The sequence below is a fragment of the Enhydra lutris genome, unplaced genomic scaffold (genome assembly GCF_002288905.1).
Source record: "Enhydra lutris kenyoni isolate GAN:26980312 unplaced genomic scaffold, ASM228890v2 scaffoldscaffold66, whole genome shotgun sequence".
Classification (NCBI taxonomy): domain Eukaryota; kingdom Metazoa; phylum Chordata; class Mammalia; order Carnivora; family Mustelidae; genus Enhydra; species Enhydra lutris.
In genome coordinates this window covers 11,342,065-11,367,071 of record NW_019154150.1, presented here as the reverse complement: position 1 = coordinate 11,367,071, position 25,007 = coordinate 11,342,065, and the positions used below count along the sequence as shown (strand labels likewise).

Below are 25,007 nucleotides of genomic sequence, written 5' to 3'. Positions count from 1 at the left end.
TCTTTATATACTTTGGATACTAACTCCTTGTCACATATATGATTTTTAAATATTTTCTCCCACTCCATAGGTTGCCTTTTTGTTTTATTGATGGTTTCCCTTGCTGGGCAGAAGCTTTCTTTTTTTTTTTTTAAAGATTTTTTTTTTTAATTTATTTGACAGACAGATCACGAGTAGGCACAGAGGCAGGCAGAGAGAGAGGAGGAGGCAGGCTCCCTGCTGAGCAGAGAGCCCAATGCAGGACTCGATCCCAGGACCCTGAGATCATGACCCGAGCCGAAGGCAGAGGCTTTAACCACTGAGCCACCCAGGCACCCCTGGGCAGAAGCTTTTAAGTTTGATGAGGTCCCACTTAATTTTTGCTTTTCTCGCCTTTGCTTTTGGTGTCAAATCCAAAAAATTGTCACTAACACCTGTTTTAGTCTAGGAGTTTTTATGGTTTCAGGTCTTACATTCAAGTCTTTAATCCATTTTCAGTTAATTTTTGTGTACGGTGTAAGACAGGGGTCCAATTTCATTCTTTTCCATGCGGCTGCCGTAAATGTTTTTAATATTACCCTTGGGACTGACACTATCTTAAACACTTTATCTGTTTTTATTCTTTTTTAAATTTTTAAAAAGATTTTATTTATTTATTTGACAGAGAGAGAGATCACAAGTAGGCAGAGAGGCAGGAAAAAGGAGGGGGAAGCAGACTCCCTGCTGAGCAGAGAGCCCGATGCGGAGCTCAATCCCAGGACCATAGCAGAGGCTTAATCCACTGAGCCACCAAGGCACCCCTCTTTTTTAATTTTTTAAAGATTTTATTTGTGAGTGATCTCTACACCCAGAGTGGGGCTCAAACTCACAACCCTGAGATCGAGAGATGCATGCTCTAACTGAGCTAGGCAGGCACCCCATCTTAAGTGCTTTAAATGCATTAATTCGTTTATTCTGCACAAGTCCGCATGACACAGAGAGTATCATTATTCCCACTGTTTCAGGAATAATGGAAATGATGGGGAAACTGAGGTACAGATGAAAGTCACAGAACTGGTGAGCAGCCGAGGCAGGAATCCAGCCTGGGCAGTCTGGCGCACAGCCTGCGTTCTCCCTCAGCTTGTTCATGTTTCTATTTTCTCCAGACTGCCCAGAGGTGGTACCTAGCCCTAGAATGTCAGCATTCTGTGTACTTTTTCATAAAGTGTGCAATCACCCACCACTTATACCTTCTACTTTTCTTCCCGTTCTAATAAATTTCTAGTGGAATTTTCCCAGGTGCCCTACCCCACACCTCGCTGCCACAAGGCAGTCATCTGTATGCGCACTTGAGTCCCTGCTAAACGCAAGGCACTGATCCAGATATTTGGCTTTGCTGTACATCAAATACTTCCCTTACCCTAGCCTGAAAATCCCACGTGTGTATGCCTGTGTGTAAAGAAATGAATGAGGGTGACTCTGTGTGCGTGTGCGTGTGTGTGTATTCTGCATTGCTTGCCCCAGTAGCTGCCCGCTAGGAAATAAGCCATGTCACCTGCACAGGGACCTACCACCACAGAGCACGACGGTACAGGTGAGCCAAGCTTCTCCTCTAAATGAGGTGCACAGGCGCGAAGGCAGACCTGCGACCAGACTTTGTCCTGGATCTGCAACAAATTCATTCCAGAACCTGAGGAATGAAGGAAACGAGAAACAGAAACATCTTTGCAAAGGACCTGTGGTGAACACGCGCCCATCTGGCGGAAAGCCGATCGAGTTCTTGCCACAAAATCGTACCTGGAGCTCTTTCCCAACGGAATGCATGCAGTGTGCCTGGGTCATTAGGCAACTAGAGAGCCAGAGAACCAGAGGTCAGCAGGGGCCTTGGAAACACACGGCCCCACCACCTCCTCCAAGTATTCCTCATGTCAGCCTAGGAATCTGTGGTCCTAAGACCCGGCACTACACTGATGAGGAACTGTTCTCTGTGTCCCCTGGTGCTCGAGGGGTCTGTGCAGAGGTGGCCCCATGCCGATGTGGGTCAGCCCTCAGGCTTCCCTAGCCACCTCTAACTTTTCAAGGACATCATGGGGATCAGCTCCTGAAGTCTGTCTGAAAACAATCTACATCTCCCAACGCTTTCCTGAGGACGGCAAAGGGGAGAGAAGCCAGAGCAGAAAAGGGCTCTTCTCTTCCTCCTCCACTGGGCCCAGGTGGAGGCAGACAGCCATCGGCAGGGACCCAAGCAAGGAAGTGAGACATCTGGTAGATCAGGGAGTGACTTCTCGGGGAAGTGAGGAGAGTGGAGCCGAGGGCCCAGCGAGGCTGTAGAACCTGAACTTTGGAACACCGACGGGAGCAGGGCTGTGACTTTTCCCAGCAGCATGTAACCGCCCCAGGGTGGGTATGGCGAAGACGGGTGGACGTGGGCTATTCCAGGTTCAGGGTTCTGCTGGCCTGACTTGTGTGCAGCTACCTGTGGGAACCCTTTCTTCCCCAGATTGTGAGTGAAGCTTGGGGACCACCTCTTTGACACCTTACTTTCTCTCCCTGAACGCTAGAATAGTATGTGGCCAATGACAGCACTCGGACAACTCCAGCTGGATTCCAGGGGGCTCTGAGCCTTCTGAGACTCCTCTGAAGTCATGAGCATCAGTCTGGGCTCTCTCTCTGCACTCTGCTTCCTTCTGCTATTTGGCCTTTAGCGTGGTCTCACGCAAAAGTACCTTCGGCAGCCTCCTCCCGGCTCTCCTTCCTCACTGGCATCGCTTATGTTAATTTTTGGCAAGGCACTGACTCCAGAAACTCACCACTCCCTTGAGTTCCCCAGATGTGAACACAACTTCAAGAAACAACACCTTGTGGGAGCCAGGCTCCAAGCGGCCTATGCCCACCCCGAGCCCTGGTGTTCCACCTAGTGAGGTCCCTGCCTTCCCACACCTGGGGTAGGTCTGTGCGACCAGCAGGGTGAGCCAGAAGGGATGGCACATCACTTCCAAGGCTAAGGTGTAGAGATTCTGTGGCTTCTGCTTGGCCACCCTTTTGTCTCATCCCTTGCTCAGGCAGGGGTGGCAGGGGTGGGGGTGGGGATCCATCCACTGTCACTGGTGTCCTATGGGAGGCCCATATGGTGAGGAAGTGAGGCTTCTGGCTAAGAAGTTTGGGGCTCTGGAAATGGATCCTCCAGCCCTAGTCAAGCCTTTCGATGGCTGGTCCTGGCTGCCAGCTTGACTACCACCTCATGAGAGCTCCTGAGCCAGGCCCACCCAGCTCACCGGCTCCCAGACTACGGACCTGCAGAAATCCTGTGAGATAATAAACACCTGCAGTCAGGGGCCTGGGTGGTTTGGTCGGCGAAGCGTCTGCCCTCAGCTCAGGTCATGATCTTAGGGTCCCGGGATCAAATCTAGCAACAGGTTCCCTGCTCCGTGGGGAGCCTGCTTCTCCCTCTGCTTGTGCTCTCCCTCTCTCTCTCTCTCTCAAATAAATAAAATATTAAAAAAGAAAGTTCCTACTTGGGGCGCCTGGGTGGCTCAGTGGGTTAAAGCCTCTGCCTTCAGCTCGGGTCATGATCCCAGGGTCCTGGGACCAAGCCCCGCATCGGGCTCTCTGCTCAGTGGGGACCTGCTTCCCCTCTCTCTCTGCCTGCCTCTCTGCCTAATTGTGATCTCTCTGTCAAATAAATAAATAAAATTTAAAAAAAAAGTTCCTACTCTGCTAAGCATTGGGGTCACTCATCACACAGCAAAAGATAACTAACACAGTCCCTTCACAGCAAGATGACAGGGCTAAAAGTCTGTCCTGCCCACACCGCCCACAGGCGCACACGTCCACCCACATACCGAACAGGCACACCCCCCAGGACTCTGAAGGCTTACCGTCACTGTAGTCGATAGGGGCGTAAGACCCAAGGAACAGGGAAGCAGCAAAACTACTAACCAAAGAAATTCTCTGTGAAAGAGAGAGAGGCAGTGAGATAGGCCTCATACCATAAGCAACTGAATACTCTGATACCCACCACCTGAGAAGAGTTTTAAATCAGGGAGGGAAGCGGAAACGTGGAGCGAGATGGCCCAGTAATGGCGGTGAGAGAGTATCCTGGAGACAGGACCGTTGGCATATGTATCCGGAACACCAAGAACCAAGTCCTTGGGGGAGCGCCTCACTCTGCAGTTTCTGACCGGCCAGAGAACCATCAAGTCCAGCAAAGAGGAAGAGCAACAAGGCCTCTGGAAAAGCCGTGCTCAGGGAAGTGGCCCTTCTGCCAGGTGTCCAAGGAGCCTGATTTCCTTTCTCTGTTTCTGTGGTCTTTATATCTAGTCACAAGGGAAGTGGGATGCGTGGCCACAGGATTCAGAACCAACAAAGTCACTCTTGGGGGTTCAGAATAAGTGTGAGTGGAAGTCGGCCCCTCAGAAGCCACAAACCCCAGGCATGAGCTGGAGGAATGGATAACGGACTTCAAATGTCCCGGAGGGTCCGTGCTTCCAGGCGGGAATCACAGCAGAGAATGCCAACACCTCCTGGCCTGAGGGTCTAATGTCTGCTAATCAATGTTTTTGGCCCATGAACATGAGATCTATTTATGCTAAAGGTAGTATTATAAAAGAAATTCAACTATGACTTAAATCAAATAGGAACATTTAACCAACCTCTGTGTGTGCATAGGCCTCAGGGTTCTGCTGATAAATCTTTGCAATCTGGTTTCCTGTAAAACGCTGGAAAAAGAGTGCAAATTCTTCAAAACCCAAATCCTATGTGCAGTGATCATCTCCACAAAGTGAGGTCGCCGTAGCATGCTCTGGATATGAATTAGTATCGTGAATGCTTTACAAAGGCCTCAAACCTAGAAACGTTTGCTGCACATCCTTACTGAAAAAGCCTTGCTCCACCCCACTCCACCCCCCACCGCAGGGACTGTGCTGACCAAGGGCACCTGTGTAGGAGATGAGGCTATGTTCCCTACCCCCAGTCATGAGCCAAACAGGGCCAGTCAGAGCCAGCTCCAGGAACAGGGGCTGAAGCCATCAGGAAAGAGGCATTCCTTTTATTTATTCATTCCTCTTTTACTTGTCCAGGAGCTATACTAAACACCTTGCATACATTGACTCCCTTGGGCTTCAAAACTGTCCCAAGCATGAGTGCTATTTTTATCCCCAGGTTAGAGGTTGAAGTGGAAATGCCTGCAGACAGCAAGGCCATGAGCCCACCTCGGTCCCCTGCTGGGCAACAGGAGACCTGCCCTTGCTTGTGGGCAGCAGAGGGAGGCAGGACAACCTTGGGCAGAACCAGGGGCGAGAGTGCCCAATCCTGGCTTTGCAGGGGCGATCCCCACAGGGCCTCAAGGGATCCCCACTGGGGCAGGTCACCAGCTGTGTCCCAGACACCCAGGGACAAGGGGCCAGAACCAGCAACAGGACCCTCCTCCCAGGACCAACCCTGGCCCCCAGCCCCAGGGGGGCACTGCTTACCTCATAGGCTCGGGAGCCGGTGAGGCAGCTGAGAGCCTGTGCCCCGCCCACGGCGGCCTCCAGCTGGCGGCACTGGACTGTGGTGCTGGAGTCCATCCATACTGGGCTGTCCCTGATGGAGAAACAGGACTGGAAAGGAGGAACAAAGGCACAGGCTTGAACTCTGCCTGCTGACTCTGGAAACAGCCCCCGCACTGGTGGTTCCACAGCCTATCACAGCAGGTACGGTCACCTCCCCACTGGACGTGACCTTGGGAGACCCGTGGTTAAGCCCTTCCCGCCCAAACCTCAGCCTGGCCCAGTGGTATCTCTCCCCGGAAAGCTCAAGGTAGAAGGTTCTGAGGAGGACACCTGAGCACCACTGGAGATACTGGAGATAAGCAGGGGAGGGCTAGAGCTGCCGCAAAGTGCCATTTCCCAGGGGCATTTGCGGCGGGGAACCATGGAGAAGACAGAGCCTGCCTTTCCAGCACCACCCAGAGGCATCACGCGCCAAGGCGAGCTCTCTGAGGGGGAAACTAGCCGGAGCCATGCCTAGCAGGAAGGGACCCGAGACGAGGGTTGTTAGCACCTGATCCTCCATCCTGACACCAGCTGTACCCAGCAGGAGGCAGGGCAAACCCTGTTTACCGCACTACTGCCTGAGCCAAGTTCGCATACCCTTGACGATGCACAAAAGCCCCAGACTTCAGGGCCCGAAGGGGCTTGGGCCCTTCTTCCCACGGTTACCTGCAGCTGCTTATGTAACAGGAGGTCTGGTGACAGGCTTGTCAGCACGCGGCTGGCCCCAGCCTTCCAGTATACACTTCCATGTTGCTGTCAAGGGAAAACCCAAGCACATGCTCACATGGCCACACACTGGGATCACCTCCCAGAGTCCAGACCACACCCCAAGGAACTGGCTCCAAGCCTGGCCCTGCCACTTCTTACAGAACTCACCCTTTCTGAGTCTTGGTTTTCAGCTCTAGAAAATGAAAACTCTGCCCTGTCCCCCTCAAGACTTATAGGAAGGGTCCAAGAAAGAATTAGTGGTTTGGATTTTGGTATCCTCGTAAAATTGTATTGTAAAAACATATTGCGCACAATAGTACCTGAAATTCATTCCTTTATTCAGTTACCCGTTTGTTCACTCAACGAACATTTACGGAGCACCTAGGTCATGCCGGGCAACGGGATGGATGAGTAGAATAGTACTGTCCTTATTCTCTACGATGTGGTCGGTGAGTCAGGGAGGAAGACACAAACACACAATTATAAAACCCTGTGGATGTGCAGTGGCAGGGCAGTGGGGACACAGAGGAGGGCCACTGAATGCGAGCTGGCAGAAGGGGCCCTGTTTAGTAGGAAAGGAGCTGGAGCTGAGCGCATGGGTGCTCCGTGCAGAGAGCAGGCATGGCTGAGAGAGGCTGCCAGGGGCAGGGAGCGGTGGCACCTGACACAGTGGGCTGAGTCTTGGGCAGGAGGGAGGTGGTGGGGGCTTGAGGGGGGAGGTGGCAGCCTGAGCGCCAGGGCCTGGAGGTGGGGGCTTATCTCGGAGGTGTGGGAACTCTGGGTTAGCAAGGGAGTGCCATGGCCAGGGCTGAGTGTATGAAAGGGTTTAGGAGTCACGGAGAAGGTACCTGGGAGGCAGGGAGGCCCAAGCAGAGGCCCAGAGAAAAATTGTAGATATTTGGGTTGGGGTAAGAGAGGCAGGATTGGAGAGGAGGTGGGAGATTCAAGAGTCATGTAACAAATCAACAGGGCACGGAGACCCCTTGGACAGTCAAGGATGACAGGTGGGGTAAGCTGGAGGTGTTCTTGGGGACACCTGCATGGGATCAGGGGATGCCCAGGAGGGACAGGGTATCCCAGCCTGTGGTTCAGATGAGAGAGGTGGGCAAGATCTCCCGGGGAATCTGTCGAACAGGACAGGAGCGTTAAATTCCTGTTAGGCTGGAGGATAGAGGAGAAGAGGTGGCTCAGAAAAATCTGTAAGCACTCTCTCACAAGGATGTGAAAGCAGGCTAATCCACCACGGAGCAAAGTGATTCAGAGGGTAAGACTCAGCTTGGGTCCTGACTCCTCCACCAGGCAGCTGTGTGACCTTGGCTAAGTGGCATCGCCCCTCTGCGCCTCAGTGTCCTCAGGTAAATGGCAATGATACTAAAGGTAGTAGCTAAAACTTACATGAAGTTTTATGCACTAAGTATTTCACATTCACATTGAACTTCAGGCGGAGGAGGACAGGAGGCCCCAGAAAGTTCGATGACATGCCCTGGTCACTGCTTTTAAATGGTGAGCCTGGGGACAGAGCCTGGCAGCAGACCCAGTGCTCCCGTGCTAACCACACCCTGACACCGCCTCCTAAAATACTGTAACGAATAGGTTAAATCGTCTAAGTAAGAGGCGCCTGGGTGGCTCCTCAGTTAAGCAGCGGACTCTTGGTTTTGGCTCAGGTCATGACCTCAGGGTTGTGAGCCCCATATCGGGCTCCACACTGAACACCGAGTCTGCTTGAAATTCTCTGTCCCTCTCTCTCTACTGCTCCCCCATTCATGCTCTCTCTCTCTTTCTTAAAAAGACAAAAAGTCTATGTAAAACGCTCAGCGTGGCACCTGGCCTGCACTAAGTGCTCAGTCGGTGTGCTTTGTTATTATTTTTACAAATATTGCTACTACTAAAACTGCTCTCATTAGAAGTCGAATGTTTGACTTTGCCTCTACTTCCAGGAAACGGAAAAGCAATGCCAGTGCTCCCAGGCAGGCATCATCAATGCACGCCAAATGCTTCCTCTACCCCAATCGACGACCTCTATCTGGTTCTTCCTCACCCGGGGTCCTGTTCTGGATAATGCTGCACATTTCCAGCCACCTCTGATCCTTCGCAAGAAGGCACGCTCTACATCCTCTGAGGTAGCAGAGCGGCAGGGCTCTACCAACAATAGAAAGTGTGCAGCGACTCTCGGGGGCAGCATTCCCTCCAGGGGAGCCCCGCACCCCTTCCCAACGGCCGCCACACGCCGCAGAGAAGCTGCTACAGACAAACCTGGCCCGCCCCAGACAGGGCGAGGACTTGAGAGAAGTCGAAGCCTGAAGCCTTCATCCTCTCCAAGATGATATCCAGAGCCTGAAAGACAAACAGAGCCCACCGTGACCGTCCAGAACCACCGAGTCACGCAAACCCATGGGCCTCAGCCCTGAAACCCTAGTGCTTGCCGTTATCCCAGAGATGCAAGAGAGCTGATCGCTTAGGATGGATAAGGCCTGGAACAATTCATTAAAGTCGGCACCAATCAAATAAAAAGATGAACCACAATAAAAATAGCTTAAATAGATGGAGTCAGAAACCATGGATCCCTCAAATTCTGCTTCTCCAATCTGTCGGGACTCCTAAGCACTCAGGAAGAGCAAAAACAAAGTGGATCAAATTGTGGTTTCTTGGGACGCCTGGGTGGCTCAGTTGGTTAAACGGCTGCCTTCGGTTTAGGTCATGATCCCAGTGTCCTGAGATCAAGTCCCACATCGGGCTCCTTGCTCAGCAGGGAGCCTGCTTCTCCCTCTGCCTCTGCCTGACACTCTGTCTGCCTGTGCTCACTCTCTCTGACAAATAAATAAATAAAATCTTTAAAAAAAAAATTGTGGTTTCTTTTATTTGCATTTTCAACCTCTGAACTACTGGTGTGATTTCACTGCAACAGAGAGGTGAAGAGCAAAGTAGACAGCCCCCATCGGAGGGAGAGGGGACCAGGCTTAGACTCTGTGTCCAGGAGCACCAGGCTGGAAAGGGTAGGCAGAGATGGCCATCTGTCCCAATCCCCATTCCACCCCCCACCATCTGGGTGCAATCTTCTTTCTTGCAAGACCCCAACTGTGGGATAGATGATGCTGCCCAGCACAGCCTAATGCTCCCTAAGACTTCAGGGCAGGAATCAGAGAGTCACCCCAGGCTGTGTTTCCCTCGAGGGTAGAACAGCCACTGGAGTTTTGATCTGACTCCACCATCCCTACCCTCTGCTGGGAGGGCTCCTCTCGCAGCCCAGGTTGTGCCAACTGGGCCCTCCTGGCCTAAACTTGAACAGGGGATGGGGCATAGCTGGACGGGGGACTGGCAAAACTAGAACAGGTCCAGTCCTGGGGGGCTGCTCATAATGAGAAAACATGGGGTCGACCCCCAAGTCTGGCTCTCTACCCATTGCTCATCACCTCAAGTTAAGGCCCTGATCTATCAAAGTCCCTGACATTATCACTGGGACCTCTAGACACGGACTCTTGCCTGTCACCCCAGCACCCCTTGGTCTGGCTTAGCCTTAGGAAGTCCATTCTAGCTGGCCTGGCAGGTAGAAAGCTGTCTTTTACCCTAATCCTCCAGTATGAGTCAGGGTTAAGTTGATTTAAAAAAAAAAAATTTTTTTTTTTAAATTACACTAGTTATCTTAACAGAAAGAATTCAGGAGAGGGAACTGCTTAACCAGGTACCAGAGGACTGGACCAGCTTTGGCAGACACACTGAGCATTGCCTTTGGCTGGCTTCCAGTTTCAGGGTCTCAGGACCCCCGAGGCAGACCCAGCCCTATCATGCTGCTCTGTACTGGCCATACCCCTGGTCCCACGGCTCCATGGGTCACCCCTGTTCGGCAACAGGCAACTTCCTTTCCTGTCGGTCCTGAGCAGGCAGGCCTGGCCTGGGGTCCATCTGAGCCCGAACACTAAAACGCCAGTGCTGTGCCTGCATCTCAGGGTTTGAGGGTTGGCCAGAGGGCCTCCCGCAGTGTCTGGCAAAGATGTGGGAAAGGCGGTATTCTCAAGATGGCTATTTCCTGGCAGGGCCTGCCAGTGCTCTAGCACCAGATCTGCTAGACCTTTCTGTGCCCTCTCGGCTCGGAAGTACTGACACCTGCTGCAGGTGAGTCTAGCCCGAGGAGCCGGGCCGACTCCCTCTCCCAATGAGGACCTGGTCTCAACAAAGGGTCTGGGATCCCTGTGCTTACCTGGACCCACATCAGGACTGGAGAGGTTACTGTCAGCCCGTCCTCGTGAACGTGAACTCCACCCTGAGTCCTACAAGAACAAGACAGAGTGCTGGGCAGGGCCTTGGGCAGGGACCCGGTGGGGACAGAAACGCCCCTTCCCCAACGTCGGTGGGAACATTCTAAACTGAACGAGGCTGAACAACGCTGGCAAGAGGGAAAGAGGAGACCTAGGGAATCACTCAGGGGTGGTGATTCTCAGAAGACACCAGCAAAACTAAGCCTTCTAAATATGAGGGTCTCGCCCTGGAAGGCAGGCATGGCGCCACTTGGCGCTGTGGCCATGAGGGAACTGGGGGGTGTAGGGTTGGATTAAAACCCTCCCAAGCCCACTGGGTTTGGAGAGGTAGAAAGGATGTGCCACACAGAGGTGCTGCATCTGCAGGAAGCATTCTTGGCCATCAGACCAGGGAGTCCTTGGATTGCAAGCCTGGAAAGTTGCCTGGACCCCTCTCCCTACCCTCGTCCCCCGATAAGGCCCTCGTGCAAATAAATGATTTGACAAAATCCAACTCTTTCAATGATGCGTTTATCTTTATTTTTAAAAATTTTGTTTATTTACTTGAGAGAGAGAGAGAGCACAGAGGGATAGGGAGAAGCAGAAGCCCACTGAGCAAGGAGCCTGATGCAGGGCTGGATCCTAGGACCCTGAGATCATGACCTGAGCCGAAGGCAGACGCTTAACCAACTGTGCCACCCAGGCACCCCTCAAGGATGAGTTTATTTTTTTATTTTATTTTTGTTGTTGTTGTTGTTGTAGTTTTTGGTTTTTTTTTTTTTAAGATTTTATTTACTTATTTGATAGAGAGAGAGAGCACAAGTAGGCAGAGAGTCAGGCGGTGGGGGCGATGGAGGGAAGCAGGCTCCCCGCTGAGCAGAGAGCCAGATGCGGGGCTCGATCCCAGGACCCTGAGATCATGACCTGAGCCGAAGGCAGTGGCCCAATCCACTGAGCCACCCAGGCGCCCCAAGGATGAGTTTAAAACAATAACAACAACAACAACAACAGGGAGACTGAGTGACTCAGTCGGTTAAGTATCTGCCTTCAGCTCAGGTCATGATCCCGGGGTTATCTGGGATCGAGTCCCAAGAGTCCCTGCTTTATTGGGAGTTGGCTTCCCCTCTTGCCTCTCCCCCCACTCATTCTCTCAATCTCTCTCAATCAAATAAATAAATAAAATCTTTAACAAAAAAACAGCTCAGAATCCATAGCTAGATGCTATGAGATAACCATGGGACCCAGAGATTCTATTCCTAATTATCCAGCCCAGAGAAATGAAAGTAAAAGTTCCAAGGCAGGTCTGTACACAAGTCTCCACAGCAGCCTTATCTGTGGCAACAGAAAACTGGAGTCAGGGGCACCTGGGGGGCTCAGTCGTTAAGTCTCTGCCTTTGGCTCAGGTCGTGATCCCAGAGTCCTGGGATTGAGCTCTGCATCAGGCTCCCTGTTCAGCGGGAAGTCTGCTTTTCCCTCTCCCACTCCCCCTGCTTGTGTTCCTTCTCTCACTGAGTCTCTCTCTGTCAAACAAAATCTTAAAAAAAAAAAAAAATCTGGAGTCAACTCAGGTGTCCCCAAGCAGGTGAATGGATAAATTGTGGTATGTATGTGTGTGTGTGTGTGTGTGGTGGAGTACTACATGATGATGATAATAGTAATAATAATAAAGTGAACTACTGGGGCACCTGCGTGGCTCAGTGGGTTAAGCATCTGCCTTCCACTCAGGTCACGATCCCGGGATCCTGAGATCGAGACCCACATTGGGCTCCTTGCTCGGTGGGGAGCCTGCTTCTCCCTCTGCCTGCTCTGCCAGTTCTGCCTGTAGCTCTCCGTGCTTCTGCTCTCTCTCTGACAAATAAATAAATAAAAATCTTTTTTAAAAAAAGTGAACTACTGATACACACACTGACAGAGATGAATCTCCAATGACCATGCTGAGTGAAGGAGGCCAGGGCCACAAGAGTCTGTATTATATGACGCCATGTGTATCACATGCCAGAAAGCACAAATCCACCTGCTGTGAAAAAGGAGGTCAGTGGTTTTCCTAGTCCAACAGGGAGGAAAGGATGGAATGCAAAGGGGCACAAAGAATCTTTTCAGAGCGATGTAGATAGTCTGTATATCGTAATTTTGGTGGCACTTTTCCAGCTATAGGTCTGCCTCGATCAAAATGCACTAGAGTGTACATTTTAATGGATGTCCTTTTTTTATACACAAATTATACTAAATAATACTGACATTTTTGAAAAGATACTATTAGGGAAAAGGTGAAAAAGAGCAGCAAACTTTCCAGAGACAATAAAAACCATCAGAAAAAAATGTTGCCTTTACAAAACACATGATAATTGCAACTAAACAGTCCGCATGTAAATAACACGTATTTAAAATTGGCAATTTCTGCTAGGAGGGAAGACTGGAGCTCCCCACACCTGCCAAAGCTCCAGGCCCAAATGGTTTCACAGAAAAGTGCTCTGAAACCTTTAAAAAACAAGTATTTCTAATAGTACTTAAATTGTTGCAGGGCACCTTGGAAATTTCCAATTTTTTGTGTGTGAAATAAATACAAAATCAACACCAAAACCTAACAAATACTGCACCAAAGTACAAGCAACAAAGAAAAAAAAATAGATTAAATAGACAATTAAAATTTAAAACTTGTTTCAAAGGATCATCGAGAAAGTGAAAAGACAACGCACAGAAATGGGAAAAAAGTTTTGAAATCATGTCTGTTAAGAGACTTGTCTCCAGACTATCCAAAGAACTTTCAGAACTCAATAATAAAAAGACAACTATAATGGGGCGCCTGGGTGGCTCAGTGGGTTAAGCCTCTGCCTTCGGCTCAGGTCATGATCCCAGGGTCCTGGGATCGAGCCCCGCATCGGGCTCTCTGCTCCTCAGGGAGTCTGCTTCCTCCTCTCTCCCTCTGCCTGTCTCTCTGCCTACTTGTGATCTCTGTCTGTCAAATAAATAAATAAAATCTTAAAAAAAAAAATAAAAAGACAACTAAGGCAGTTGAAAAATGGGCAAAGGATCCAAGCAGACATTTCTCCAAAAAGGATACACAAATGGCCAAACATATTCAACATCATTGGTCATTAGAAAGATGCAAGTCACCACCACCATGAACCACCATTTCATGCCCACTAACACGGCTATAATCTGTAATTGGAAGAATAGTAAAAAACCAATGTGGGCAAAAACTTGGGAGAAATTGCAATCCTCCTATACCACTCATGGGAATATAAAATGGTACTGTTGCTTTGGAAAAGTCTGTTCATTCCACTCCTAGGTATATACCCAGTGGAAATGAGAACACATGTCCACACAAAACTCATACACTAGATTAGTCGGCCCCGGCTGCCATAACAATTACCACAGATGGAGTGGTCTAAACAGGCATTTATCTTGTCACAGTTCTGGAGGCAAGAAGCCCACGATCAAGGTGCTGGCAACTTTGGTTTCTGGTGAAAGTGTTCTTCCTATGTGCACAGGGCCATGTTCTTACCGTGTCCTCACATGGCCTTTCCTCTGTGCAGACTCGGGGAGGAGAAAGAGATCTTCCTCTTACCAGAACACCAGTCCTGTTGGATTAGAGCCCCACCCTTACCACCTCATTTCCCTGAGTTACCTCCCTACAGGCCCTATCACCAAATACTGGAGGTGAGGGCTTCAACAGGATTTCTCAGAGGACAGGAAGGGGGCACAACGTAGTCTATACCATCCATGAATATTCACAGCAGGATTGTTGATAAGAGCCAAAGATATCTGGATATCTTTGCTGGATATCTGGCAACTGATGTATGGATAAACAAAATGTAATAACTCTACAATGGAACGTTACTGAGTATATTATAGAAAGGAATGAAGTACTCATAGCATACAACAGAAACTCTGAAAACATTATGGTAAGTGAAAGAAACTTGGCAAAAATTACCAGCCATTGAACAAATTCATTGATAGGAAATGTTCAGAATAGGCAAATCCGTCAAGACTGCTTGCCAGGGCTGGAGGAGGGGGCGTAAGCAGTGACTGCTAGTGGATACGGGGTTTCTTTTTTTGAGGAGATGAAAATGTTCTAAAACTAAATAGTGGAGACTATGACCCAGTTCTATGAGTATATTAAAAACCATGCAACTGTACATTTTAAAAGAGTGAATTTTTTGGTACATGAATTCTATCTCAATAGAGCATTAAAAAAAAAAGTGATGGGAAGGGATGACACTGTATTAGTTAATTTCCCTGGTTTGACACAGTTGAAGTTAGTTCCCACTCATGCAAAGCATCATCAGTGGAGTGCTGGGGACCAGGAATGTGGAGTGCGGGGCCGGGGGCGGGGGAAGGGGCAGCTCTCTGTTCCCTGCGGTTAATCAGGGACCCAGGAGGACGGGGGCTCTTCTCATCTTCTAAGCGGTTTCCAAGGTGCCCTGGACACTCACATCCAGCCACAGGACCCAGAAAGACACAGGGCAGAGGATCACAGCCGGGTCATATGTTCTGATAGAGAGCCCTGTTCACTTTCTCCCACGTTCTGCTGGTTAGAACTTAAGTCACACGAGCGACCAAAACTGAAGGATGGTGAGGGAATGCCCAGGAGGAGAAAGAAAGAAGCCTGGTAGATCGATGCTCAATCGCTACAGAAAAGTCCCCATTTACATTAGTAAAAAGATACAACAGTCAGAAAGAAGTTTAAAATGAATTAGAGGTACCACGTGGTTTTGCCTTGCTACAAACCACTTCATGGCTAAGTAACTTGAACCTACTAAGCTCGTTTAGCTCACAATTCTGTGGGTCACTGGGCTGAGCTCAGCTGGGCTCCTTCTGTGTGTCGGCTAGCAGTAGCGAGAGGGCGAGAGGGCTCTGCCTCTGGGGGCCAGCTGCTGCTTCTCTTGGCTGGGGATACCGGGGTAACTTAGCCACGTGCCTCTCATTCTCCAGCAGGCTGGCCCGAGCTTGGTCACATGGTGGCTGGGCAGGGTTCCAAGGATGAGAGCAGAAGTCAGCAAGGCCTTCTTGAGGCTTAGGTCTAGAACAGCACGATGTTACTTCCCTCACGTTCTACTGGTTAAAAATCCGCAGGTCAGGAAAATTACTCTCATCTCTCGATGGAAGGAACTACGAAGTCACTTTGCAAAGGGGCTGGGTATAGGGAGGGGTGGGGTAGAATGGTCCTTTCTGCAACATATCCATATGTCAAACCTGGGCACCTGGGTGGCTCAGTTGGTTAAGCAACTGCCTTCGGCTCAGGTCAGGATCCTGGAGTCCCAGGATCTAGTCCTGCATCAGGCTCCCTGCCTGGTGGGGAGTCTACGTCTCTCTCTGCCCCTCAGCCCTCTCATGCTCTTTCTCTCTCCTTCTCTCTCTCTCAAATAAACAAAAATCTTTAAAAAAAATAAATAAAATTTCCAGTAATTAAAAAAAACAACATATCCAGACCATGTGAAGTATTCAAAAGAAGCTTGAACAAACGGAACAAACATGTGCTTTGACAGGAAAACTCAATCTCATAAAGTTGCTAACTCTCTGCAACTATTAATTTATAAAGGTAATATGATTTCAATAAAAATATTAGTAATTTTGCTTTCTGGAACTTTAAAAGCTGATTCAAAAGTATATATCAAAAAAGAACAAGGGGGCGCCTGGGTGGCTCAGTCGTTAAGCATCTGCCTTAGACTCAGGTCATGATCCCAGGGTCCTGGGGGGGCGGGGAAATCCCTGCTCAGTGGGGGGCCTGATTCTCCCTGTGCCTGCCACTTCCCTTGCCTGTGCTCTTTTTCTCTGACAAATAAATAAATAAAATCTTCAAAAAAAAGTAAAAAGACCAAGAATGTCCATGGACACTGTACAGCAGTCAGAGGGGACCAACAATTCTATATATTAAATCATATTATAAAGCTGGAATATTAAAACACGTTACTGGCTCATGAACAGACCCGACCCAACTAACGGAACAGAAGAAAAGACCCAGAAATCGACCTAACCATACACAGAAATTAGCATATAAAGCTGGCATCTCAAATCAGTGAGGTAAAGACGAACTTCTAAAAATATGGTAGCCCTCCCAATCCCATCTTGTTTCATCTATTCTTCTCCTACCCCCTTAACCCCCATGTTGCATCTCCACTTCCTCATATCAGGGAGATCATATGATAGTTCTTTCTCCGATTGACTTATTTCGCTAAGCATGATACCCTCTAGTTCCATCCACGTCTCGCAAATGGATTGGGAGAGAGACGAACCATAAGTGACTCTTAATCTCACAAAACAAACTGAGGGTTGCTGGGGGGAGGGGCGTTGGGAGGAGGGGGGTGGGGTTATGGACATTGGGGAGGGTATGTGCTATGGTGAGTGCTGTGAAGTGTGTAAACCTGGCGATTCACAGACCTGTACCCCTGGGGATAGAAATATATGTTTATAAAAAATAAAAAAAATATGGTAGCAAGACAATGGGAGAGTCATCAGCAAAAAATTGGAGCTGGATACAAATGTCATGCCATACACCTTGATAAACTTCAAATATTTTTATATAAGAAAATGGAAACCGTGCAAGAACTAGAAGAAAATGCAGGCAAATTGCTTCATAATCTCAGAATGGGGAAGGCCTTTCAAACTGTGACTCAAAATCTGGAAGCAATAGGAAAAGGCTGAGAAGTGCAGTAGCACAGGAAACACCCCCACCTCTAACCCCGTGTTAGAAGAAAAGAAATACTAAAAATGAGAACACAGATCAATGAGAAGTGAAAAGAGGAAAACAGTAGAGAAAAATCAACAAAACTGAAAGCTGACATTTCGAAAAGATCATTAAATTGATAAACCTCTAGCCAGGCTAACCAAGACAATAAGCAAGAAGACACCAATGATCAATATCAGAAATGACAGAAGGGCCATCACTACTGATCCCACAGACACCGAACGAAAATAAAGGAATATTATGAACAATTCTGTAGCCACAAATTTAAAAGCTTAAATAAAATGGACCAACCCTGGGCATCTGCGTGGCTCAGTCATTAAGTGTCTGCCTTTGGCTCAGGTCATGATCCTGGGGTCCTGGGATGGAGCCCTGCATCGGGCTCCCTGCTCCACAGGAAGCCTGTTTCCCTCTTCCACTCCCCTTGCTTGTGTTCCCTCTCTTTCTGTGTCTGTATCTGTCAAATAAATAAAATCTTAAAAAAAAAAAATGGGGGCACCTGGGTGGCTCAGTGGATTAAGCTTCTGCCTTCAGCTCAGGTCATGATCTCAGAGTTCTGGGATCGAGTCCCACATCGGGCTCTCTGCTTGGCAGGGAGCCTGCTTCCTCCTCTCTCTCTCTCTCTGTGCCTACTCGTGATCTCTCTCTGTCAAATAAATAAAATCTTTAAAAAAAAAAAATGGACCAATCCCTGAAAGACACAACTACCAAAACTCAAACACACATAGTCTATCTACAGTAATATAAACTACAAATGCAAGATGGCTTCCAACATCGGCTCAAAGTAAGCCTGAGACATGAGCAGCAGTGAGTCATGCCAAAGAGCCAACAGGGAAGTGATATTTTTTTTTTTTTGAAGATTTTATTTTTAAGTAATCTCCACACCCAACAAGGGGCTCAAACTCACAACACTGAGATCAAGAGAGCACGCTCTACCGACTGAGCCTGCCAGATGCCCCAGAAGTGATATCTAAAACAGTTGTGGAGGGACACTTCCACCACTCTCTATGAGACACCACCACCTCTCAGAGACACCTCAGAATCAACAAGTCTATAGCTATTATGGACTGAATTATATCCCCCAAAATTCATATGTTGAAGTCCTAATCCCTAGTACCTGTGAATGTGACTGTGTTTGGAGAAAGAGCCTTGAGAAAGGCAATTAACTTACAATGATGTTATCAGGGTACACCCTAATCCTGTAGGACTGGTGTGCTTATAAAAGTAGACTGGGACACAACACAGTGGAGGCACCAGGGATGCAGGGGCAGAGGATGACAGTGTGACAGGCAGCAAGAAGGCAGCCATCTGCAAATGAAAGAGAGAGGCCTCTCAGAAGAAACTGACCCTACGAGCACCTTGATCTAGGACTTCCAGGCTCCAGAACTATAGGAAAATAAGTTTCTGTTGTTTGAGACACCCAGTCTGTGGTATTTTTTTCTGGCAAACTAATACAGCTAAACTCATGATCTTTCTCCCTAAAACCAACTCTTTTCAGTCTACCATCTGTCCAGAAGGCCACCCAGAAACCTCTCCTTCACATCTCAAATTCAGTTCTTCCCCAGGACTTGTCAATTTTACCACCCAGCTCTCTCTTCCAAGATGCTATCATTTCCCATCCAGATGATCTTGACACACCTCCATGGTCTCCCAACATGCATACTGACCAATCCCCAACTGATCTTCCACTGCACCCAGAGAGATCTGTTTAAAATACAAATACAACTGTGTCACAACTTACTCCCATCTGTATGGTCCTTCAGGGGCTGTTCATAGGTATTAGGATATAGAGAAATATGTACCCAGGCCTATGTGACCCAGCCCAGGCTCCACCTCCCTCTCTGCTCTCCAGCCACACTGGCTTTCTTCAATTCACTGAATAAGCAGTGCTCTTTCTTGCCACAGGACCTTTGCACACACTGCTTCTTCTGCCTAGAATGCTCTCTCCTTTCCATCACCAGGCAAACCCCACTCACTCAGACCTTGGCTAAAGCACTACTTCCTTCCGGCTGCTTCCTGACCATTCCCCAAGTCTGGGTCACATTCCTTTATAATAAACATTTGGAGAAGTGAGTTCCTTTCCTTTAATGGCCTCCTCTGAGTCTATAATCAAATATTATTTTGTCAGAGTCCTTGATTGGTATCAGTCTCCCCTACTTAACAGGAAGCTCTGGGAAAGTAAGGACCACGTCCCTGGTTCACCATCAAATCCTGATACCCTGCATGGTGCCTTACACAAAGCAAGTCTCAACTGATACCTACTGCAAGTATGGATGAATGAGTGCATGGAACTGGGAAGGAATGGAAAACACATTCAGGGCACAGGAAAAAAGGATGCCGAGAGGTCTACCCAGACCACCACGCCTGCAGTTTGATAAAGATGGATCTATAGATATATTAGCTCTCAGATTCTTGGACGCAACTCTAATATGGTGGGGGACAGGTGGGGATGGTGGTCCTCTACACACACCACCAAGCAATTCTTGGACACCAGAAGATGATCTGACATTATCTACCCAGAGACAGCATCAAATCCCAGTGTAGGGGTCAGTCCTACAACATTGCCCACTCAACCCACTTCAGATGCCTGGCGCCAGCCCTAAGCTTTTCCCTGTGCTTCTGACCAACCAGTCACAGATTGTTGGTTCCAATGGCCTTAGGTTCTTTTAATTTGCTTAAGCAGCTCACAGAACTCAGGGAAACTCATACTTAGGTTTACCAATTTATTAAAGGACATGATAAAGGACAGGAATCCACAGCCAGATGAAGAGGTATATAGAGTGAGGTATGGGGAAAATGCAAGGAGCTTCCATATTCTTTCCTGGCATGCCACTCTGCCCAAACCAACCCAGAAGCTCTCTGAACCCAATCCTTTTGAGTTCTTGTGAAGGCTTCATTACACAGTCAGGACTTAGTCATTAGCCATTGACCTTTCAATCTCCAGCTGAAAATTCCAACCCTCTTATCACATGGTTGGTCTTCTGGGCAACCAGCCTCTACCCCCAGGTGGGGTCCAAAAGTCACCTCCATTAACATACCAAAATATACCTTTCTGACTCTCAACACTTAGGAAGTTCAAGGGTTTTGGGAGCTGTGAGGCAGGAACTATGGATGAAGACCAAATGCATGTGAGAAATATATTTTGGCCATCTGAATGACCAAATATGTATTTCTTCTAAATCACAATATCACACCAGAATAGTGTGGTTAATGAACGTAAAAGGTTAAGGGACAACCCCAAAACCAACCCCCCCACACACACATATACTATGTACATACCCAAATTCTAGAAGGTCTTTGTCAAAATTCACACTGTCCTCATAGAACACATTCAGCTCTGCATCAACAGCAACAACTTTCACCTGGAAGGCATTTTTAAAAATGGTGTATAGAATTTTCCTTGGCCTCTACACTGGTCCAGGGGTAGGAACATCACCAGGTGAAGCCCCACACCCCAGTGAGTGGCTCGGCCTGGAGACCTCCCAGAAGGCTGGGGGTACATCACTGTAAACACAGTAACAGAGGCCTCCTCTGGGAACATACCCAAAGAGTAGGTAAAATGAAGAGGCTGAGGCAAAGTAGAAACACCCGTACAGCTCAAGGCATCTTTGCCCCCTTAACAAGCACAGCCAAGATCGTCTTAGAACCAGATGTTCATAGATGAGCTGATTCCAGAGCCTGGCAAAGAGGCCTGAGTAAGTCTTGCAGGGGAAGGAATGAGAGGCAGGATTTGGAGATGTCTCTGGGGACCCTGTCTGTGCAGCGACCTGAGAGACCAGACAAGGTCCCTGGGCTGTTCCCACAGGCCATGATCATGGTCCAGAAACATACAGGTCCGGATGGAGCAGACCTCCAAACTCTGGGGTACAGCTCCTCTCTCGGACATATGGGCACTGAGACCCAGCAAGGCAACCTCACTGCCCAGCCCCACAGAAATTTCTGGTCAAAACTGGTCTAACCCTGCCTCCCAGACCCATCGCGGAGACCGAGGGGTTTGACTGCACCCGTGCTGATTTCTCAAGTTAAGGAAAAGGAGCCCCTTGACACCCCACACCCAGTTTGAAGGCATTTTGGCTCTGCCCCGGGAGCAACACAGCCCGTCCTGGGGCCAGCAGTGCCGGGTACGTTGACTTGGGCATGCTGGTGCCAACCACAGGTGGAACAAAGTTCATGCGTTACATCGTGCCCGTTCCACCTAAAAGGTTTCAAGCAGTGATCTGGTTCCAGGTCACTGGTTATGCCCGCTGCACGCATAACGTCTACCGTCTCTCTGTTGCCGAGTCTCAGGCGGCCAACTTCCTTCGGGTCCCTGTCGCTCAGCGCCCACGAAGGGCGAGCGCTTCGGGACCCCGGCCGCTCGGGGCACTTCCCACTACGTGCCCGCGGGATCCGCCGGGGCTGGGGGCGGGGGCGCCCACCGTTTCCGGGAGGGCTCGAGTCCAAGCAGGGTCGCGGCCGCATCTGGCCGGCAGGCGGCATGAGCAAGACATCAGGGGGCAGGGGTCGCCGGCACCCCCAGGAAGCACGGGAGGGACGCTCGCCCGCAGCTCGGCCCAGGGTTCCCCGCGCCCGGGTCCCGCCAGCCAGCCCGTAGTCCCGGAGGAGGCAGCCCGCCCCGCCCAGCCCGGACCCGGGGCCCGAGACGGTACCTGCTGCGTGCTGAAGTCCCAGCCCAGGCAGCATGGGCGAGCGGCGTACTCGGCCATGGCCCCGGACGGTCCGGCGGCGCGTCGGTCCGTACTTCCCGCGGCCGCAGTGTGGCCGCACTCCAGCGCCCAGAGACGCCGGGCCCGCCCCTCGCTCCGCCCGACTGGACTCCCGGACCTGTGTCACTCGTGGGCTTGCGCTCTGGCGCCGCCTGCCGGGGAACGGGGCGGGGACACGCGTCCGGCCGAGCCCTGGCGCACTTCGCACCTATGCAACAAGACAGGTATCTCCTCCCCTGCCCTCCTCCCCATCCACCTGTGCTCTCCTGCGTATCTCTTGCCCTAACGCGGCCTGGCTCCCCGAGGAGGACGTCTGGGCCAGAAGTTCCACCTTCAATCTAGTTTATCCCTACCTGTCTTTCTGGTGTCCCTGACCCTGGAGGCTTCCATGGCTGTCTCTTGGGTGCTAAGGCAGCTGTCCATTCATGCGGGTGACACGGAGGTCACAGGCAAATGTACCCTGGGGCTGCAGGCGCTGGGCTTCAGTGGGTCCTGTCAGGTCCTAGCAAATCTGAATGTTTACCCAGCTCTGACAAGGGCCACATCCCACCTCTGTATTTAAAATCAGAGCTTCCCATGTTCTGGAACGGGGGGGCTCATTCCTTCCCAGGGTCAGCTGGTATTGGTAGTCTAATGTGTGCCAGACGTGTGGAGGGGGCATGAGAAACAAAATCAGACCCACTCCCTTCTCCCCTGGAACCGAGGACACCATCTCTTTCCACATTCTACCTGGCTGTGTCATTCTTATTCCCAGAACTGACTTCTTCTGGGAAGATCTCCCAGATGAGATGCTCCTCCCAAGGCCTTCCCAGCCCATCAGAGCCTCTCTCATACTTTTGCAAAGGTCTGATTACCTTGCTGTCCCTCTTGCTGAACTTGAACTGCTTAGAGCCCAGATGCTCCCTTTTGCCGGAGGTCCCTAGATCAGTGGCAGAGCTGGGCTCAAACACCAGTAAGTTTGACTCCAGAATCTGCGTGTTTAAACATAAAACAAGACAGTTTTCTGGGCAGTCTTGTGAGAAGGCCCGTGGCAAAATACAAATCTCTCTGAAGGCCAAGGCTGCTGGCTCAGTCTCAAGTTGTCTCACAGGGAGGCCTTGTCTTGTTCAGGGGTGCTTTTCTCTGTGGGCTGTGGCACCCACCCCATTCTGGTGACTCATCCTTTCTTTTGGTGTAACAGCCCTTTCACTGTGGCCAGAGAAGGCTGGAGGTCTGAGGGCCCATTTGCCTACATAGGAAAGCGCCCATCTGCAACTTAGCCCATTAGCAAGGAATGAGGACAGAAAGTGTAAAGTCGTCGCTGTCTCTCAGGTTGTCCTCTCTTCTGATGCCCTGAGAAAGCACACCGAGCAGTAGAGGTGGTTCTGGGGGACCCTGCGGAAGAGCTGCTGTGGCCTGAGTGAAGACAGTCTTTTGCTTATTTTACTCCAAGCTTGAACCTGGCTCCCTGCGCAGAACCCATTAAAGAGGCCCTGCACTGACTTGGGAACAAAGCAGAAACTGCCCCCGTGAAGTCTCTTCTCAGTGACCAAGATACCCACAATCCCCAGTGAGGCTCCTTCCCTCATCTGGGGCTCTAACTGATACTCCAGCCTCCGGGCAAAACCAACCCCCAGGAAAGTCAATGGTCAGATTTGCATAGTCGGAAGATGCTGTGTGGAGAATAGGGGCAAAAGGCAGGAAGGAAAAATGGGTTAAAATGGGGCTGCAGAAGGCCCGAGGTAAGGCAGAGGTGCCCAGGATGGAGACAGTAAATGGAGTTGAGAGATATTTGGGAAGCTCTGGGAATCACGTGGACTGAGAGGGGGAGGAGTCAAAGGCAATGCCCTGGTTTCTAGTCTAGGTGGCCTGGTTGGTTAACTGTTGGTGCACAACAAAGCACCCTCAAACTTGGTGGCTTACAAGAGTAATCTTGTAGTGTCCCTCACTTGTCAGCAGGGGGTTAAAGGGGGTGTCAGCTGATCTAGGCTAGGCTCAGGTGGAGTGGCTCTGTTCCACAAGTCTCTCATCCTTCTTGTTCTGGACGAGTAGAGTACCCTAGCCATGATCTTCTCACAGAGGCAGAGGAGCAGAAGAGGGCAAGGGCAAACATGCGAGGCCTCCGAAGGCCTAAGTTCGGAACCGGCATGCCACACTTCTTCCTCTGTGCCACCAGCCAGAGTCTCGCGGACAGCCCAAAGCCAAGTGGTGAGGCTGTGGATGTGGGGAAGGTGAAGAACTGGGGCCATGGATACAATCTGCTGCAGGCCACTGCCAGATGGATAATGCTTCCGTTTTCCAAGCTAGAAAACACGGGAGGAGAAGCAGCTGGGGGAGCGGGGAAGGTGGGGAGCTTACTCGGGATGTGGTAGGTCTCAGGTGCCTGTGGGATGTCTGAGTGGAGACACTGAGCAGCCAGTTGGAGATGTGGCCTCCAGCTCAGGAAGGACTCTGGGCCAAAGACAATGAGTTGTGAGTTATTAGGTCCCAGTTGGAATGGGCTAGCTTGTGCAGAAAGGGCTCAGAGTGGGACAGATGGAGACCACTAAAGGGAACTGTGAAGGACAAGTCAAAGACCAGAAAGAGATCATGAGAGGGGTGGAGTGGAAGCCAGTGGATGAACATTTCTGGAAGGAGAAGGGCTCAACAAGGCTAAATGCTGCATGGGAACCTGTCCCCTGGTTTAGCAGTAAGGTCATTGAAACCTCAGCAAAAACAGACTCAGTGGGGCTCCTTGGGTCTTAGTTTTCCAGTACTTTTTAAAATTTGGCGCTGTTTTTATGGTTTCTTCATACTGCGATAGGTATGCCTAACTCTGTGGTTCCCAAATGGTGCCCCGTGAACTGCTAATCTGAAGTAGTCTACTTCTCCAATATTAGATTGGGTTACATTCCTTTCTACAATATAACCTCATATATCTTTGCAGAGCTGTGCCTTCAGCAGTTGTGGTGAGAAGCAAGTACAGCAGGGAAATCAGGGGGAAACAGAAAATAAGGACAGCAGTGTTTAATCCGATGCCAATATTTGAGAAGCTGGGTAGGCACACACATCCTCTTAGGAAGTTATTCTGGTTATTTAAGAATGCAGTGAAATATTATTTTCTCCTCCAATTTATGTGCATTGTTTTCTTCAAATACTACTGGGTTGTTAGAATATAAATATATATTCAGCTATTTGGAGTAACTATTTAAGACACAGAATTCTT

General features: G+C 49.8%; 1 protein-coding gene across 1 annotated transcript in view; it reads right to left on the bottom strand.

The window, feature by feature from the left end:
• LOC111159103 (xylulokinase) overlaps nucleotides 1-21,862 on the bottom strand; it is a 47,899-nt gene extending 26,037 nt beyond the window's left edge. The window contains exons 1-9 of the mRNA XM_022521505.1: nucleotides 21,767-21,862; nucleotides 20,397-20,479; nucleotides 10,396-10,465; nucleotides 8,454-8,534; nucleotides 6,159-6,245; nucleotides 5,430-5,558; nucleotides 4,611-4,676; nucleotides 3,837-3,909; nucleotides 1,530-1,648 (exon numbers count right to left, since the gene is read on the bottom strand). Coding sequence (XP_022377213.1) covers nucleotides 1,530-1,648; nucleotides 3,837-3,909; nucleotides 4,611-4,676; nucleotides 5,430-5,558; nucleotides 6,159-6,245; nucleotides 8,454-8,534; nucleotides 10,396-10,465; nucleotides 20,397-20,479; nucleotides 21,767-21,823 — 765 coding nt within the window. The 5' untranslated portion in view covers nucleotides 21,824-21,862. The remainder of the gene's footprint in view (nucleotides 1-1,529; nucleotides 1,649-3,836; nucleotides 3,910-4,610; nucleotides 4,677-5,429; nucleotides 5,559-6,158; nucleotides 6,246-8,453; nucleotides 8,535-10,395; nucleotides 10,466-20,396; nucleotides 20,480-21,766) is intronic.
• Between the last annotated feature and the right edge of the window lie 3,145 nt (nucleotides 21,863-25,007).